The 18858-nt window shown below is 42.3% G+C and overlaps 1 protein-coding gene and 1 long non-coding RNA gene across 2 annotated transcripts in view; one reads left to right on the forward strand and one right to left on the reverse strand.

Annotated features, from left to right (window-relative positions):
• adgb (androglobin) overlaps nt 1-18858 on the reverse strand; it is a 284646-nt gene that overhangs the window by 146244 nt on the left and 119544 nt on the right. Inside the window, exons 9-13 of the mRNA XM_059648385.1 lie at nt 16502-16630; nt 11918-12012; nt 8402-8576; nt 4469-4562; nt 564-693 (exon numbers count right to left, since the gene is read on the reverse strand). Coding sequence (XP_059504368.1) covers nt 564-693; nt 4469-4562; nt 8402-8576; nt 11918-12012; nt 16502-16630 — 623 coding nt within the window. The remainder of the gene's footprint in view (nt 1-563; nt 694-4468; nt 4563-8401; nt 8577-11917; nt 12013-16501; nt 16631-18858) is intronic.
• Nucleotides 1-18858, forward strand: part of LOC132210006 (uncharacterized) — a 60716-nt gene that overhangs the window by 6184 nt on the left and 35674 nt on the right. Inside the window, exon 2 of the long non-coding RNA XR_009446125.1 lies at nt 7261-7390. This is a non-coding gene — a long non-coding RNA (uncharacterized LOC132210006). The remainder of the gene's footprint in view (nt 1-7260; nt 7391-18858) is intronic.

Consider the following 18858-nt stretch of genomic DNA (forward strand, 5'->3'; position numbering starts at 1 on the left):
TAGGAAGGAAGCCAACATAATCAAAGGCTCCTCCCACCCTATGTACACTGTCTTCCTTTCTTCTGTCAAGCAGCAAATACAGAAGTTTGAAAACACGTGCCAACAGATTCAAGAACAGCTTCTTCCTCGCTGTTGTCATGTTTATGAACAGAGCTTTCATGCATTAGAATTGATCTTTCTCTGCACCTTTTCTTGTAGCTGTAACAATATAGACTGCATTCTGTTCTATTACCCCAATATACTATGTAAGGCATGATTTCTCTGATTAGCACGTAATACAATACTTTTTACAGTATCTCAGTACATCTGAAAATAATAAATCAAATCAAATCCCACGCCCACCCCATCTTCTGCATAAATATCAACATTTTTCGAGCTACCATCAGTTCTGAAGAAGGGTCACTGGACCTGAAACATTGACTCTGATTTCTCTCCAGATGCTGTCAAACCAGCTGAGATTTTTTGTCTTTTTCTGTCCTGGTTTTTGAGTGTGCAATTAGAAATCTTTTCATTCAGAGCTAAACAAATGAATTGCCAATAGTTCTGAGGTCAGATCATTTTACCTCTGCAGGGAAAGGTGACTCCAGAACCTTTAGTTCTTCAGCATCATTCAGATCGAGTGTCTCATCATTTTCACTGACAGCTGTCAAGCTGGTGATCACAGCTTTTTTAACCAAGGGTGGGTGGTCATTTCTGGTGAAGGGAAATAAGATACTTGGAAACAGTACAATTGATTCTAGATATCCATTAGGTATGTAAAAGAAGATTATTGATCCAGAAGTGATTGGTTTTACAAGTCACAACCCAATTGACCAGACTTTCTGTTCAAAAAATATTTAATTATGGTATTATGAGACTAGCAGTTTACAACATGATCATTTGTAACTCATGCAGTCACACAGCAGACATGGCAGCCAGATCTGCTCAATCATGGGGGAGGCTATACGTCGTCTCCTGCAGTGGGTAAACATCATACAATCAAATGGAAGCCAGAAGGGGCCTATGGGAGAAACATGCTGGTAGTGGGATGTCATTTTAGGCTCATTATCGAACCAATTGATAGCACTTATCCCTGGGACCACTGGAATCTAGAGACGATTTGGGGATAAATGTAAGGAGCATTCCTTTCCCATATCTCCCAAAGGTTACCAGGCAAATTCTATCAGGTTTGTCAAAGGCCTGTCAAGCTCTTTCAAAGTAACTTGGTGCTCCATTGAGGAATGTGGCAATAAGACATGATGCTGGCTACTGAAATCCACCCACCCTACGATCACTTCCAACCCTCCTGACTTCCTTATTACACCAGCCTCATTTCCTGAATGCAGGAATCTGATGATGGCCCTTGGGGAAGGCCTTGAAGTACTATTGACAGTAGCCTATGTTCCTAGTGGTGGTACAATTGGCAATGCAGAACTGCCAATATCAGACAGGTCAGCAGCTCAGAGGAATTGGAGACAACCCAGTGTGGAGCAGTAGGAACACAGCAGGCTAGACAGCTTCAGGGAACAGGAAAGTTGATGTTTCGGGTTCGGACTCTCTTCAGAAATGGGGCGAGGAAGGGCACTCAGAGAGGAGGTGGGGCTGGGTAAGGTAGGTAGGATGGTGACAGGTGAGTGCAGGTAGGGAGTGGTGGGGATCGGTCAGTGAGGTGGGAGGAGCGGATAGGTGGGAGAGAAGATGGACAGATTGTTCAGGCCTATGTCCGGGACACCGCCTACATCCTCTACCTCCTCCAAGACTTCCACTTCCCTGGCTCTCAACAGCTCATCTTCATTATGGGCATCCAATCCCTGTACACTTGTATCCCCCACGCGGTTGGCCTACAAACCCTTCACTTCTTCTTCTCATGCAGGCCCAATCAGCCCCCTCCACCTATATTCTCATCCGCTTAACTGAACTCATCCTTACCCCTAACAACTTCTCCTTTAACTCCTCCAAATTCCTACAGACTAAAGGGGTGGTCATGGGCACCCACACGGGCCCAAGGTATGCCTGCTTCTATGTGGAACAGTCCCTCTTCTGCTGCTAAACTGGAACTATCCCCCATCTCTTACTCTGCTACATTGATAACTGTATCGGTGCTACATCATGCTTCCACGGGGAGCTTCAATAGCTCATCAACTTTACTAACATCTTTCACCCCTACCTCAAATTTCCCTGGACCATTTCTGATGCCTCCCTCTCCTTCCTGGACCTCTCTATCTCCATCTCTGGTGACTGCCTCAAATCTGACATCTATTTCAAGTCCACCAACTCCCACAATTACCTGGACTACACCTCCTCTCACCCATCTTTCTGCAAGAATGCGAACCCCTATTCCCAATTCCTCTGCCTCTGCCGCATCTGCTCCACTCCTGAATGTTGCAGATGTCCTCCTATTTCAAGGACCGCAACTTGAGTTACGGTCTAATAACTCTAGTGATCAAAAATGCCCTCAACCGTATTACTTGCATTTCCCGCGCCCCTGCCCTCATATCCCCTCCCCCCCAATAAAATGTAAAACAGAATCCCCCTTGTCCTCACATACCACCCCAACAACCTCCGCATCCAACATATCATTCTCCGTCACTTACGCCACCTACAATCCGATCCCACAACCAAACATATTTCCCTCCCCACCCCTATCTGCCTTGCATAGGGACCTATCACTGTGCGATTCCATCGTCCACTCCACAGTCTCCACTAACCACACAGCTCCCGGCACCTTTCCTTGCAACCACAGGAAGTGCTACACCTGGCCCTACACCTCCCCCACCACCTCCATTCAAAGCACAAAGCAGACCCTCCACATTAGACAGGGGTTCACCTGCACATCTGTCAATGTAGTCTATTGCATGTGCTGTTCCTGATGTGGCCTCTTCTAAATCGGTGAGACCAAGCAGAAGCTCGGAGACCATTTTGTAGAGCATCTGTGATCTGTACGTGACAAATGACAACACCTTGCGAACCATTTTAATTAATAGACAATAGACAATAGGCAATAGGTACTGGAGTAGGCCATTTGGCCCTTTGAGCCAGCACCATCATTCATTATGATCATGGCTGATCATCCACAATCAGTATCCTGTTCCTGCCTTATCCCCACAACTCTTGATTCCACTATCTTTAAGAGCTCTATCTATCTCTTTCTTGAAAGTATCCAGAGAGTTGGCCTCCACTGCCTTCTGGGGCAGAGCATTCCATATATCCACCACTTTCTGGGTGAAGGAGCTTTTCCTCAACTCTGTTCTAAATGGCATACCCCTTACTTTTAAACTGTGTCCTCTGGTTCGGGACTCACCCATCAGCAGAAACATGCTTCCTGCCTCCAGGGTGTCCAATCCCTTAATAATCTTATACGCCTCAATCAGATCCCCTCTCATCCTTCTAAACTCAAGTGTATACAAGCCCAGTCATTCCAATCTTTCAACATACGATAGTCCCGCCATTCCGGGAATTGACCTCGTGAACCTACGGTGCACTCCCTCAATGGCAAGAATGTCCTTCCTCAAATTTGGAGACCAAAACTGCACACAATACTCCAGGTGCGGTCTCACCAGGGCCCTGTACAGCTGCAGAAAGGACCGCTTTGCTCCTATACTCAATTCCTCTTGTTATGAAGGCCAGCATGCTATTAGCTTTCTTCACTGCCTGCTGTACCTGCATGCTTGCCCCTTCTCAATCCCTGGATGACATCCTGATCCTCCTCCAGTGTTACAACGATGCCACCCACAAACTGAAGGAGCAGCACCTCATATTCCACCTTGGGAGCCTACAACCCGATGGCCTAAACATGGATTTCACCAGTATAAAAATCTCCCCACCACAGCCTCTCATCCCTGTCTCCTTGACCTGACACAACCTTTCCATCTATCTGCCCCTCCCACCTCACTGACCAATCCACACCACTCTCTACCTGCACTCTCCTATCACCATCCCACCTACCTTCCCCAGCCCCACCCATCCTCTCTCTTTATTTCTGAGCTCCCTTCCACCTCCCCATTTCTGAAGAAGGGTCCTGACCCGAAATGTCAACTTTCCTACTCCTCTGATACTGCTTGGCCTGCTGTGTTCCTCCAGTTCCACGCTGTGTTATCTCTGAATTCCAGCATCTGCAGTTCAACTCTCTCTGAGGGCTTAGATATTTTTTCACCTGAGATCCTGAACGTTGGCTAGGTACCTGTCAAGTGCTGAATGCAGTTGGCCTCCTCAATAATGTGGGGTTCCAACCAGTTCACCACCTGGCAGCCTGAACCTACATCACTTTAATTAAATTGCACCTAACAACATGCATTTATGTAAAACCTTTAGCAGAGTAAAACATCCCAAGGGCCTACACAACAATTTTATCAGACAGTAATAATCGTATGTCTGTGTCTGCTGTTAAACACAAAAAAGGGCACTATATTTTGGGGAAAGTAATTTCTTGCTAATAGGTTAGAAAACGGTGATGAAATAAAACAAATTTGCCTTTAGTGGCCATACTCACCTCTCTGCTGGCATGATTTTAGTGTCTATCCTGTAGTTAAGCAATGGACTTGAGATTTCAATAAATTGATCAGGCTTCTTTACTTTGAGCTCTGCTAAGAAGAAGTATGTCTGTTACTTTCATCAGATGGTTGAAGAGGAGGACTTGACTAGTGTGAGAAAATGTTATGAAAATTATTTGGCATGCACCTGTAGCAATCTGGTCTAGAAATTAGATTTCCATGTCTCAAAATGCTCAGTAAAGGCATTTTATTTTCATAACTTTAAAAATAGACCGTTCTGGAATTGCCTTTTCTTCTTTTGATGGATTTTAAAAGGCTGCCAAAACAGCTACAGCAGATCAGGTCTCTTTTGCAATTTATGCAGAAACTCAGAATGATGAGGCCTCTGGAAAGTTTCTTGTTGAACAATCATGGGTGAAATGCTCCTATTGAGTGTACAGACCAAGACAAAACTCAAAATCTATGGATTCCTGGGACTCACTGTGTCTCAGCTCAAAATGTAACAAAGGGGGCTGTAAGGAAACCAATTGAAGCGTAAGGAAGTGTGAATGGCCTGAACTTGCGAATCATTCTAGACAATTGAAGTATTGGCCATCTGATCAAAAATGACTTCAGATAACCAGAGACAACACTCCCCACGGTATGGAGCTGGAGGAACACCGCAGGTCAGGCAGCATCAGAGGAGTAGGAAAGTTGACATCAGAGGAGTAGGAAAGTTGACATCAGAGGGGTAGGAAAGTCGAAGTTCTGAAGAAGGGTCCTGACCCAAAATGTCGACTTTCCTGTTCCTCTGATGCTGCCTGACCTGCCGTGTTCCTCCAGTTCCACACTGTGTTGTCTCTGACTCCAGCATCTGTAGTTCTTGCTATCTCCCTCAGGTAACCAATCTTAGTTTGTCTTAGCACCAGTCAGTCTGCACACAACACAACAGAAAACAGCTTCCAGCTGCCATGCCTTAAAACTGAAGACTGCCACTTGGTAAAATCTCCAAGTATGGTCACTTTCAAATCCACCAGTTCAGAAAATTGATCTCCTTGTAAGAAGACTGCACACAACTAACTTTATGACCTGCTGAAAATTGATCTCTTCAAAGGAATCCTGTAATAATAAAGAACAAAGAACGGTACAGGACAGAACAGATTCTTTGGCCCACTAAGCCTGTTCTGTCACATGATGCCCTTCTAATCCAAAAACCTTTTGCCTCCACGTGGCCAGCATCCCTCTATCCCTGCTTATTAATATATCTGTCAAAATGCCTCTTAAATGTTGCTGTTGTATCTGCTTCTATCACCTCCTTTGGCAGCACATTCTAGGCACTAAGTACACTGTTTAAGAAAAATTCCACTTACATCTCTATTTTTACTTTTTACTTTAAACCTTTTGATATACAAGTTTGGTTATTGAATTCATCCAGAATCACTTCAAGTGTGGAAAAGAACCTTTTCTTTCCTGGCCTGCACAGAGCTGGGTCAATCACATGACTTAGAACTATTTCTTTCTACATTGTAGAAGGGCACTGTCCCTTTTTACAGCATGCTTATTGAGGGTGTGTGAGTGAGATGAACATGTGAACGAATAATTCTCTTCAAACAGACAAAAACTTACTGCTGGTAGTTCATATTGATTATACACTCAGGGCTTTAGAAAGACACACATCTTTTCTACTGAAAAACACACTGATTGACAAGTATGGGAGTGGAATTGGAGTTTCAGTTCTCTCTCATCATTGTCCATTCAACATATTAAAGTGAAAAAAGGACCCATATCTATTGTAAAATAAGCTGCTACAGAGCTTCCAAAATTATCCAGGAGAAAGTGGTGAGTAACCACAGCGCAGTTTTAACAATATTTTCAAATAGTGTAGGAACTGGTATTATCTGGTGGCATAGCAATAGTGTTAGTGGGTTCATACTCCCAAGTTCAAATACCACTACAGCATGTCAGAGTTTGCATTACTTTTAAAATTCTGGAGATTAAAAAATGCTATCATTAAAAGTTACCATGAAAGCATCTGATTTTTGTAAAAACCTTACATAGGTTATTCATTTTTTTTAAGGGAAGAAACTTATGCTCTTTATCCTGTCTGTGATAACATGATTCCAAACACAAACTGGCCTTGACTCTTAAATCGCAAAGCCAGCCATGCGATTGTACTGCAGAAACTAAGGGTGGGAATACTGAAATATCAAGAAGCAATAAAGATAAAAAAATGAATTTTAATCTTTTTGAAAATTTCATGTAATGTCATGTTCACTTTGTCAGTCTTCCTGATTAATATTGAGGTAAAGCAACTATTCAAAATTACTGGCAAGTCTTTTTTTATATATCCTCAGCAGTCCTCTGTGTATCCTGCTTTTTCTTTTATTATGCATGCACCTGTAGTATAATTTGCTGTTTAATGTTATATTAGTCAATAAATTAATTTTAGAGCTCCTCTTTGCTTTTCTAATTGTAATTTTGATGACATGCCGCTAAAACCCAATGGAAGTATGCTGGGCATAAAGTTCATGACACCAATCAGTGCGTAACACTGCTGGCGATGCTACTTTACAGCTTAGTGCTGCAGCTGGCACGCCTTGTTAATCTCACATAACAAGACACACATTCAATAGTAAGAAAGACTGCTTGAGGGCCACTGATGGAAATCAATGACTTTGTTGATTCATTTCTACTAGCTGTGTCTATGATTGTGCTTTCTACAATTTTTTTCATGTTGCAAAAGTCTGCGTGGAATGGAGTGGCAGGCACTGAATGGACTTAAAGGATTCTGCACAAATCAATTTCTTTTCAGACATGGGTACACTAATAGGCATTCACTTCATGCACAACATGACTGACAGGATGAGCAGAACCCACACAAAGTAAACAAGCGGCTGGAAGAAGGATGAGACAGAAGATGGTGGAGGAGATCTCAGCAGGAGGTAATTTTTGCTCAGGATCTTCGGGAAGTAATTCTGCCAATTGAATGTCAGCAAGTAACAATATGTGGACAGTCAGTTGGGAGTAAAGAAATTTAACATTGCTGAAAAAAGTAGACCAGTTGGTAAAGTTTCACACTTTGTACTCGCAAGACATATGAAAGGCGGCCAAGTTTTAAATGGTTACAGCAATTTATGCTTCAGGATAAAAGACTGCTGACTGGTTGGTAAGTTGACTTTGATTGGCCAAGGCCTTGCCATGGTGACAGTGATGGGGTACCATTGCTTCTCCAAGTCAAGGCTGTAATATATTGGTTTGTTTGCAGAAAATGGGTCCCTGCACGTGAATGTATGAAACTTCCAGTAAGCCATGTTGTGAGCTGAAGTTATTCTATTAAATTGGTTGCTTACACTGGCATGATCAGGTTTGCTCAGCAAATGCAGCACATCTAAAGGCAGATGTTTTGTTTTGGGTGTTACAAATGGGACTGGTTGAATACTGCCTGTAGATATTTTCTAATCAATCTGTTCCAGAGCTGGAGGGACTGAAATCCAGCCTCCTGACTCTGATGTAGGGATACTACCACTGTACCCCTTTGTTCATAGCAAAATACAAAATGCTTTTTGAGTTCATCAGCCAATTATTGAAACCTATAGACTGCATACTGGCATCATGGTCACATTGAAATTCAGACGCAACATGGTTTAGTTGTTATCCTGGCAAAACAACTTTTTGGACTGACAGCAGTGTCCTGTTTGTGAAAGATAACAGTTGTGTTGCAACTGTTTAAAAACACATGAAATAGCTTGGTTAATCAACTATTCAAATTTTTGAGGTATTTTGCCTTTCCAGAGTAATTTGACATTGATCGGCACTTATCATGTTCAAAAGTTACAAAAATTAAAATGTTGTTAGTGATTTCTTTATTTGGGGATTGTTCACTAAATTTTGTTATTTCAGTTTTAGGATCCTTTTGGGGATCATAACAATTACCAAATTTAAAATAACAATACCTTTTGGATCTGCTATTGGAAGAGCACGATTTCGTGGTCGGATGAGTTTCCATCGTGGAATTGGTGTTACTTCTGGAGGGTTTACGAGGGGACAGGACCTAGTCCTTGTAACCATCACTGGATGGCTATGTGCATGGGAAAGTCCATAGTGTCGCAACTTCTCTGAGGAATCAGCCTGAAATTTGCAGCAAACCATATAAAGTCACTGAACCAAGAAAAAAAACACGAGATAGGTATGGTTATGTATAATACAGTCTTTGAAATTTCAAGAATAAACAAAGGAATAGGAGTGGATACAAAATATTTATTCTATATTTCTGCCATTTCCTCACTCCCCAGGATAATTTCTGATGTCACTAGCTCTAGGGAACCAATTATTTCTTGCTTAATGTTCCATCCAGCCTAATATCCATTGTTCGGGATTATATAAACTACTCCCATGATATTTCCTGATCTTTATTATTCTTGATCTCCAATGGTATCATTTCTAGTTCTTGATCTTCTGAGCCAAGATCCTTTCACTCTATTGTTCTACATATCATGTGACCTGAATTCTGAGAATCTATGTTGACACTCTCACTGGAGGTACTGGTGCCCAGATCAAGAGATGTTTTTTGAAATTTGTTGTGTTGGCTAGTTTAGACTTGGTATTATGTAATGAGGAAGGATTGACAAATGGTCTTGTAATTAAGGATCCTCTTCGAAGGAGTGACCACAACATGCTAGAGTTTTAAACTCAGATTGAAAGAATGAACAGGAGTTGTGTATGAGAATTATGGCATTTGGCAAAGGTAATTATAGAGGACTGAGGAACGACTTAGCCCAAGTTGACTGGACAAATATTTAAAGGGCAGGACGGTTGAAGAACAGTGGCAATTGCTTAGGGAGATAGTAAACACCTCTCAACTTAAGTATATTCCTGAGGTGAAAAGGAATTATAAAAAGGTGAAAAATCATCCATAGCTTAACAAGGAAGTCAAGGATAATATAAAGGCAAAAACTAGGACATATCATACTGTAAACATTAATGCCACACTGGAGGATTGGGAGAATTTTAAACATCAGCAAAGAGCGACTAAAAACAAAATCACAAGAGCTAACAAAAACAGAAGTTGCAGGGAAAGCTCAGCAGGTCAGGCAGCATCATGAAGAAAAAAATCAGAGTTAGCATTTTAGGTCTAATGACCCTTCCTCAGTTCATAGGAAGGGTCACTGGACCCAAAACATTAACTCTGATTTTTTTCTTCATAGATGCTGCCAGACCTGCTGAACTTTCCCTGCAACTTCTGTTTTTGATTCTGATTTACATCTTCCATTTTCAAAAGAGCTAAGATGAACTACAGGAGGAGACGAGCTGAAAATATAAGCACTCAGACCAAATGCTACTATAAGTATATGAAAAGGAAGAAAATAGTGAAAGTAAATGTTGGTCCTTTAGAGGATGAAAATGGCGAGGTAATAATAGGAAACTCCGAAATGGCAGAGGCACTAAACCAATATTTTGTCTCTGTTTTCACAATGGAAGATAATAATTTATTTCATAAAACTTCAGTTACTACAGAGGAACTTGGTGAAGTTACTATAACTAGAGAGAAGGTATTAAGTAGAATGATGGCGTTAAAAGCAGATGAGTTCCCGGATCCTGATGGCTTGCACTCTAGGGTATTAAAGGAGGTAGCAGCAGAGTTGGTGGAAGCATTAGTTATGATTTTCCAAAATTCCCTGGATTTTGGAAAGGTACCAGTGGATTGGAAAGATGCTAATGTGATACACTTATTCAAAAAAGAAGATAGGAAAAGTAGGAAACTGGAGGCCAGTTAGTTTGATTTCTGTAGTGGGGAAGTTGCTGGAGTCGATTACAAAGAAACAGATAACTGAACACTTAAAACAACAAAGCTCAATTCAACAGTGTCAGCACAGTTTCATGAAGGCAAAGTCCTGCTTGACAAACTTGCTGGAGTTCTTGAAGGATATAACCAGCGAGGTGGATAATGGCAAACTGGCGGATGTGGTATGTCTAGACTTCCTGCAGACAAGGTGCCACATAAAAGTCTGATCCAGAAGGTTAGATCCCAGGGAATTAAGGAATTGGATACAGGATTGGCTGACTTACAGAATGTAGAGGGTTGGGATAAATGGGTCTTTCTCTGGATGGCAAACTGTAACTGTTGGAGTGCCACAGGGTTCAATTCTTAGAATTCAACTATTTACAATCTGTATAAGTGATCTGAAAGCAGGGACAGGGTGTAACATAGCAAAGTTCATGGATAATATTAAAATAGATGGGAAAGCAGCAATGATGAGGAGATGAAGAGTTTACAGATGAATATTGATAAACTACGAGAATCGGCCGGAGTCTGGCAGAATGAGTTTAATGTGGATAAGTGTGATGTTATCCATTTTGGCCAGAGAAGTAAATGGGCAAATTGTTATTTAAATGGGAAGCAGATTCGAAGTATATCAACCCAGAGGGATCTGGGCATCTTCATGCATGAATTGCAGTAAGTGGATATACAACTGCAGCGTATAATAAGAAAGGTAGATGGATCCTGGCATTTATTGTAAAAGGACCGGGTTATAAAAGTAGTGTTGTTACAATTACATAAGGTGTTGGTGAGACCACATCTAGAATATTCTCCAGCTTTGGTCTACTTACTTGAGGCAAGATGTGGTGGCGCTCATAGCAGCTCAGAGGAGGTTCGCCAGGTCAATTCCAGGAATGAAAGGGCTATCATACGAGGAGTGGTTGAATAGCTTTGGCTAGTACTTGCTGGAGTTCAGAAGAATGAGGGGGATATGATTTAGGTACAGAAAATGATAAAGGGAATTGATAAGGTGGATGTTGAACAGATGTTCCCCCCTTGTGGGACAGTCTCAAACAAAAGGGCATTGACATAGTTTTGAATCTACCTGCTCTCACTCTGAGTTGAAGAGAAACTACTTCTCTCAGAAGGTTGTGAATCTGTGGAACTCACTGCCCCTGAGTGAAGTGGAGTCAGAATCAATCAACAAATTCAAGAAAGAAATAGATGCTTTTCTGATGAAAAATGGGACAAAGGGGTATGGGGAGCAGGCAGGAAAGTGGAGTTGAGATAAGATTAGCCATGATCATGTTAAATTGCGGAGTGGGCTTAATGGATTGGATTGCCTACTCTGGCTCCTAATTGCTATTTTCCTATAAAAGTGGAATATTGGTATTCTTCCACATCTTGACAATACCTATCTTCAAACAATAATTTCACAACAGATTATCTGTTCATTATCACATTGCTGATTATGAGAACTTCCGGTGTTCAAATTGGCTGTCACATTTGCTACATTACAACACTGAAAACACTTCAAAAATGTTAAATTGGCTGTAAAGTACTTTAGCATCTTTTGAAAGTTCACTGACTGAAAGCTCCTTCTTTTAAAGTCTAATGTGGTGCTATTCACTTGATTTATAGTTTTATTGCCAAAGCAGAAATAAAATGTCATGTAAATGACTGGTAAAACAGCACATGCAACTTATATTACCATTTGTCCAAGTAAAGAAATCTTCTTTTCTGACAGCTGTATTGGGAAGTAGGTAGCATAGATCATCATTTGTGGCATCACTGGTGAAGGAAGACCTATAGCACAGAGAACAGAAAAACATTCAAAAGCAAAAATTTCTGGCAGCATCTGTGGCCAAAAAACACAGTTAGCTTTTCGAGTTGGTGACTATTCTTCAGAACTGGTTTTTGAGTTTCTCCAGCAATTTCTGTTTTTATTTATTTCAGACCTCCAACATCCACAGTTCTTTGTTTTATTAACATAAAAACATTACTTGATTATACAAACTACAGGGGAGCACTTAGTTTTCATTTCTTATATTACAATAGTAACTGCATTTCAAAATTACTTTGAGTCATAGTATCATTCAGGATAGTTATTCAATTAATTATGCCAGTGTCAACTCTTTGAAAGAGCTATCCAATTAGCCCTCGTCCTTTCCTCTTTCTTTGCTGCCCTGCACAATTTTCCTTTTCAATGTACATGTACATGTTATTCACATCTTCAACTAATTCCAAATGTGAGAAAGGGAATCAAAGTTACCATAATAGCTCAGGAAATGGGAAACAGCAAGTCAGTGTCAATTCAGTGGTGTAGATAAATGGAGGGAAAGAAAGTCAGGGGCACTTCAAAAGCAAAACAACAAGAGAGAACTGGGGTCTCTTTGGCCACACAGTGATTGAAAGGGAGTGAGTCTGGACAGTGCAGCAAAAGCAGTGCAGGTAATAGTTGTCAACAGATCAAGGCCACCTTTGCATTGGCTGGCGGTGAGAAGGGAACTACTTGTGAGGTCCATCACATATACCCTGTTGGTCTGCGCCACCACACGCTGCCCTCAAAGCATGGGGGTTGAGACTGTCACACATCTCCTGTTGTGGGAAGGGAAGTCTGGAGGAAGACACAACGGTTTTTGTCGAAGTTCATTCCAAGCAGCTCCGTGATGCAAGACTCTGTGCTCTATGGTCTGTTCCCCGAGATGCACACCAAGGCAAACTTTGACTGCGCTGGGAGGACCAGAACTCAGTAAAAGTCAATCTTTTGTCTGCCTGAAGCGTGCTGGTCTTCCAGAACAAGGAGTTGGCTTTGACCAATTGTTGCAAGCTGGCAAATTCCAGGATACACGTAGAAGGATGCAATAAAGCTTAGGACAGCTGTTACCAAGATGCATTGGGGAAAGACCACTGTTTGAGGTCTTCCTTTTGAAGTTAAATCGGTGTTCATTCAGTTATCAGACCCTCCTACTGCTTCAATGCATGTAAGTATAATCCTGTATGTGTAAGACATGTCTTTGGTTTGTTTGGATCGAGTCAAACTCCACTGTTTGTCTCCTTGAAATGCTACTGTACAGAACTGAGCTGTGTTTGTGATTATGTATCTGTACAAAGATATTTTTCATGAATAAAGAATTTTATTGAATTTAAAAAAAAACCTGAAAACGCCAACTGGATTCCATGATCAGTTTCCTGAAGGAAAAAGGCAAAGTCGTCCATCTGCACGATGTATTCAGCAGCCCTGCAGATGGAGCGTAGTTTAGATACACCTGGTCATGGCCAGACAGGTCTACCTGCTCAAGAATAGATTTCTTGTTTGTGTCCCACATGTTCTCAGTCAGGTCCACCAATGTCAAACTGCTGTTCTTCTCTGTCCCACTGCATCCTGCTGGCTGACTGTCACCTACAGGACAACCGCTGGGAACGTGGAAGCTGAATATTGACTCCAGAAAAAATTGAAGAGCTCAAAATGGAATGCACAGGTTGGAGAACTGTGAAGATCCTCTTTGAGACTCCAACAGACTGGTGGGAAATAGTCAAGAAGAACATCAAGAGGTTCTTTATCCTCAAAGGTGTTCAGAAGGCAACAGAGAGATGGAAAACGGTCCAAACTCCAGAAAAGCATGCAGAATCTACTCCTACTGCAGGCGATGGGGGTCGATGTCACAGAGGATCTCCAGGAGGTGAAAAGCCAACAAGCCTCGCTCTTGACCTTGGAGGCGCCAAGATGATCTTCCAGTCTAGGGACCACACTGAGGGGCAAGATGAGATGTGCTCACTTTTCTTCTTCCAGAGGGTGCACAAGGTGAGACCTTTGCTGAGCAGCCTAAAGGAGATGGCCCGGTAATATCATCACATCCTGAGGATGAACAAATCCTCTTATGCCAAACTGTATGACACAAAGCCCACAGACAGCGTGGCCTTCCAGTCATTAGTCATGGTGGTCTCAGATGACAGCATGTGGGAGAGGGTGGACCGGCCATTATCTCTGGATGAGCTCACCAAAGTTATCAAGTCCTTACAAAAGAATAAAACCCTTAAAAGTGAAGGCTTATTGGATGAGTTGTATTCAGCTCTGTGGGACTTGATTAGCCAGGACCTGTTGGAGGTGTATGACAGTATGCTTCTGTCATACCGGTAGTATGTGCAAGCCCATAAGGAAAGGACTCTCATCTACAAGCAAAAGGGATAGAGGGAGGAAATTAGAAATTGGCGGCAATTTCATTGTTGAATGCAGAGTACAAAATCCTGCCTAAGGCCATCTCCAACTGGGTCTAGTCTGTTCTGGGATCGGTGATTCACCCAGACCAAACCTGTGTTATACTGGGAAGGATAATTTCTGAGAGCCTCTTGTTCCTCAAGGATACGATTGCCTTTGTGCAGGACAGGTATGTGGATGCCTGCCTCATCACGTGGACTGGGACAAGGCCTTTGACTGGATATTGCACACATTCATGTGGGGCGTGCTCTCCAAACTGAGCTTTGTGAAGGGAGTCTGCAATTGGATCCAACTGCTCTGCAACAACATCATTCATGCAGACTGAATTAGCAGGTGGGAATTAGAAGGCTTTTTGATGAGGTCTGGAGTCAAGCAGGACGGCCCACTCTCTACAGGATGCACACCAAGACAAAAATCAACTGCGCCTGGAGGACCATCAACTTGGTGAAAGATACTCTTTGGTTTTCCCGAAACATATCGGTTTTCCAGACTGGCACATTCCAAGGTCCAGGACAACGTGCTGAGGGATGCACTAAAGCTTGGGACAGCTGTGTTCTCTAGAGCATTTTGTCAAGTCCCTCAGGAAGGATGCGAGCCTGAGAGGGGTGGCTATTTCAGGCAGTCGAGACCTGTAGGTCGGAGCACCCCTCCCCCCGTATGTAGATGATGTTGCTGTTTTCTGCTTGAATCTGCTATCAGTGTGCTGACTCATGAGTGTCTGCAACCTGTTCAAGCTGGCCTCGAGCGCCAAGGTAAATCAAGGCAGAAGTGAGGCCATGTTCTTTCAGAAATAGGCTAAGCAATCCTTTATCCCATTCACCGTCAGGACAGATTACCTGAAGGCGCTGGGAATATGGTCTGCAGGGACTGAGGAATGCACAGAACCTTGGGAGGAGCGTATCGTCAAGGTGAGACATAAACTGGGCTTCTGGATGTGCTACTCCCTCCCCATTGTGGGTAAACAAAATCTGGTCATCTGGTGTTAGGTATTTTCTATTTTATTGTCCGTGGCACAGGCTGGCACATTCCCAGAACCTGCACCACTGCAGTCACCTAAACCATCTTCCATTTCACCTAGAGGTCTAAGATGGACTGTGTTTGCAGGGACATCATGTACAAAGCGTTGGATAATGGAGGGGGCGAAAGAATGTACCCAATGCTGCCTTCATCTTGATAACCACCTTTCTGTGCAGCTGCATCAGGTTGTGTGTAAACCCTTAGTACACAAACGGCAAGTGTTACTTTGTGCTGAGGTTTTAAGTATCCCTGGTGTTACAAAGGATGGCTCTGGCTCAGTAACCGGAAACGCTTCAAGTAGTTGGACCATTCCATATCGGCTGTCCTTCATGGAGAAATTTGCAAAGAAAAACACCTTTGACCACAAGTCCATCAGTACGTGGTTGTTTCCTCGGGACCCTGAGGAAAAAAAAGGTTTCATCCTGTCGGGTTGCTCCCAGACCAGACTGTCAAAGTCATTTGGCAGAATGCCTCATCCAAAAAGCATCAAGCTAGTGGTGAGATGGGCACTACCTGTGATATCCTTCATGTAGGCCCGGACTCTCTGTGCCACTGCACACTGCTCTCGAAGCAGCTGCAGGAGGGCAGAGAGGGTCACACATTTCCTGCTGGAATGTACCTTTATAGAGGAGGTCTGGAGACAGATGCAGTCATTATTGTCAAGGTTTGTCCTCAGCGAGCAAACTCACATCCAGATGCATTGTGTAGTTAAATAAAAATAGCACTGATTTCAAATAAAATTCATGTACAGTAAAAGTATATAATGACAAACATAAAGATAAATCTAAAATGGATTGTTATCTATTTGTGCTGTTTTCACTCTGACAAAAATCAAAACTAATGCCCGCAGTAAAGCATTTTTACTAATCAGTTTGTTTGTTGAATTTCCCACTTGTTGCTGTTAATGCAGGGGGAGACAGCATCGCTACATTAAAATACTAAAGAAACTTGTTGATAAAGTGACTCCCAGTAGTCCCAACAAGGAAATGCGAGCTGACAGACCAAGGGCAAAAACTGGAAGTGCTCACCCACCGCCCAGCAAACAGGTCTATAACTTACTGTCTATTAAAATTTGAGATACAGTTTGAGAGACAGATGCTGGTCGTTGAACTGTTGGTTTGCTTTTTTCTTTATTGAATTCTGCTTCCTTATTCTTTTTCTTCCCAATATCCTTTGATTCTGTCCTTTCTGAAAAAAAACATATTAGACAGTTAGTGAAAGTACGTACTTCTTTCCTGTTCAACAGGCTGTCGACCTTACTGTAAATCAAGACAGTGCACATTGACACATGATGAGACTTGAGAAACATTGAAAGTATGCCTAGAATGGACTGCTAGTCATGAGGCTGGTAGAGAGACAAACAAGTGTGATGTAGTCCTGGTTCAGTACCGAGATATAAAATCTTTACCGAATAGATGAGGAATAAGAGCAGCACTACAAGAAGGTGGCCAACTTGAGAGAGAAGGACTAGAGCCAGTTTGAAGAAACTAGCAACAAACTTCATGGAACCAGCCTGCATGCACTCTTTGCAAAGATAGATAACAATTTGGACAGGTTGATCCAGTCGAAAAGGAAAGAGAGAACCTCCAAGAATGCAGTGGATATGTATGTGAAGGGAGTTGGTTATGACCATGATAGCCACTTCTTTGAGTGAGTGCAGTGCAGTAAGAAATTCAATAACCTCAAGAAAATAGCCAGGCTAAGGTATCTTTGTACATGTGGCACTCTGGGATATTACATTGTACTCTGATCCTTATAACTTATGAACTACAAATGTTCCTCAAAGCATGTTATGCACGAGCAAGCCTTTCAGACTCATCACATCTGCTTTTTCTTGTAGATTGTTTTTGAGTCCCATTCTACTGCTGCTGATGGCCCACATAGGTGCCCAATCTTGAAATGTTTGATTTGTTTGAAGTCATTTAGTGTAGTGATATTGTTACACCACACAATGGAAGATATCCTCAATGTGAAGATAGCACTTTGAGTCTACAAGGAAGGTGTGGTCGTCCCTCTTGCCGAAACTGTCAGGAATAGATGCATCTTTTGGCAGACAGATTGGGGAGGATGAGGTTAAGTATGTTAAGAAGAATGTACTTGACCTCATACTGGTATTGGTTAAAGAGAACATTGCAGTGTTGGAGAAAGAAGATATCTCAAAGGCTTCAAGGACAGAATCAATTTGGCTAGAGCTAAACAATAAAAAGGGTGCAACTGCATTTGCATTGGTGTGCATGTGAGCACCTATTTGAGTGTCACAGCACTACATGCACAAATAATAAAACCATGAATGTACAAGCATCAACAATCTCCTGCATTTACAGAAAGGCTTCAATGTAACAAAATCATTCCAAGATATTTCTCAGAAACATAATGTGACAAAATTTAACAACAGCCCACATTCAGTATGAAAGCATGGCCGCCAACAGTAAAACAATAAAAATTGGAAATGCAGAAGAGGCCAGACTTGGAGGAGTGCAGAGATCTTGGTAGGAGATGGATGCTGGGATTTCTAAGGCTACACAAAGTTACAGGGATACATAAGAGTGACAGAATAAGCTGAATTTCATGGGGCCTTGTGATCTCCACTCCTTTACTCCTCTGTCTGAAACATCAGGGAGGGAGAGCTCACTCATTATCCTGATGGCCACCCCTCAACAGGTTATCACTAGAAACAGCATTAATCTCTTTAAGGTGAGAATTCCATCTGTATCTTGGGAGGACGTCCTTTCTTAAAGAGCTGCTGGACAGTCACATGGCTGGCAGCTCTGTAGTCCTAGCAGCAGTAGGTTTGAATCTTCGCCATTGCCAGGACCATACATATTGCCTCAAAAGGAGGACTCTTTGGAACTCAGTCTGAGAGCTATGAGAGCTAACTCTGGCATATTGGTGGGTTCAGACTTGTAGAATCCTGAGAAACAGTGTGAGGGAGGTGTTGAAAGAGAGGGTTGGGGGTTTGCTGAATTTAAGAATCAAAAAGAGATGGTAAACGGCAAGTAGGATATTGGAAATATGATGTGCTTCTCATGGGACATAAAGGAGGTATTCATCCCCCTTTGCCTAACACCAGCCGAAAGCTGCTAGGCCAATGACTTGGGGCAGTGTCATGGGCATTCCCCTGCTGGAGGTAAAATAGTGAAATGAGTAGCATGAGATTCTTTGTGCAGGGCATCTATAGAACCAACAGCAGTGAGCCATACAATGTTTCAATGTCCTTTGTGAAATTTTAGATAGTGGCGGGCAAGAATATTGCTGCATTTCGTGAGATCCTTTGCCTTGAAAGTTGCTGGTGGAAGAGCATAAAATTCAGCCCATTGTAAGGATTTGAACATAAGAATGAGAACAAGATGCTGCTGCACGAGGAACAGATCTACGCCAGCAAGTACAGGAGCGATAGTAATTGGTGCTTGATGCAG

This window comes from Stegostoma tigrinum, chromosome 9 (genome assembly GCF_030684315.1).
Source record: "Stegostoma tigrinum isolate sSteTig4 chromosome 9, sSteTig4.hap1, whole genome shotgun sequence".
In the NCBI taxonomy this organism is placed as follows: Eukaryota; Metazoa; Chordata; class Chondrichthyes; order Orectolobiformes; family Stegostomatidae; genus Stegostoma; species Stegostoma tigrinum.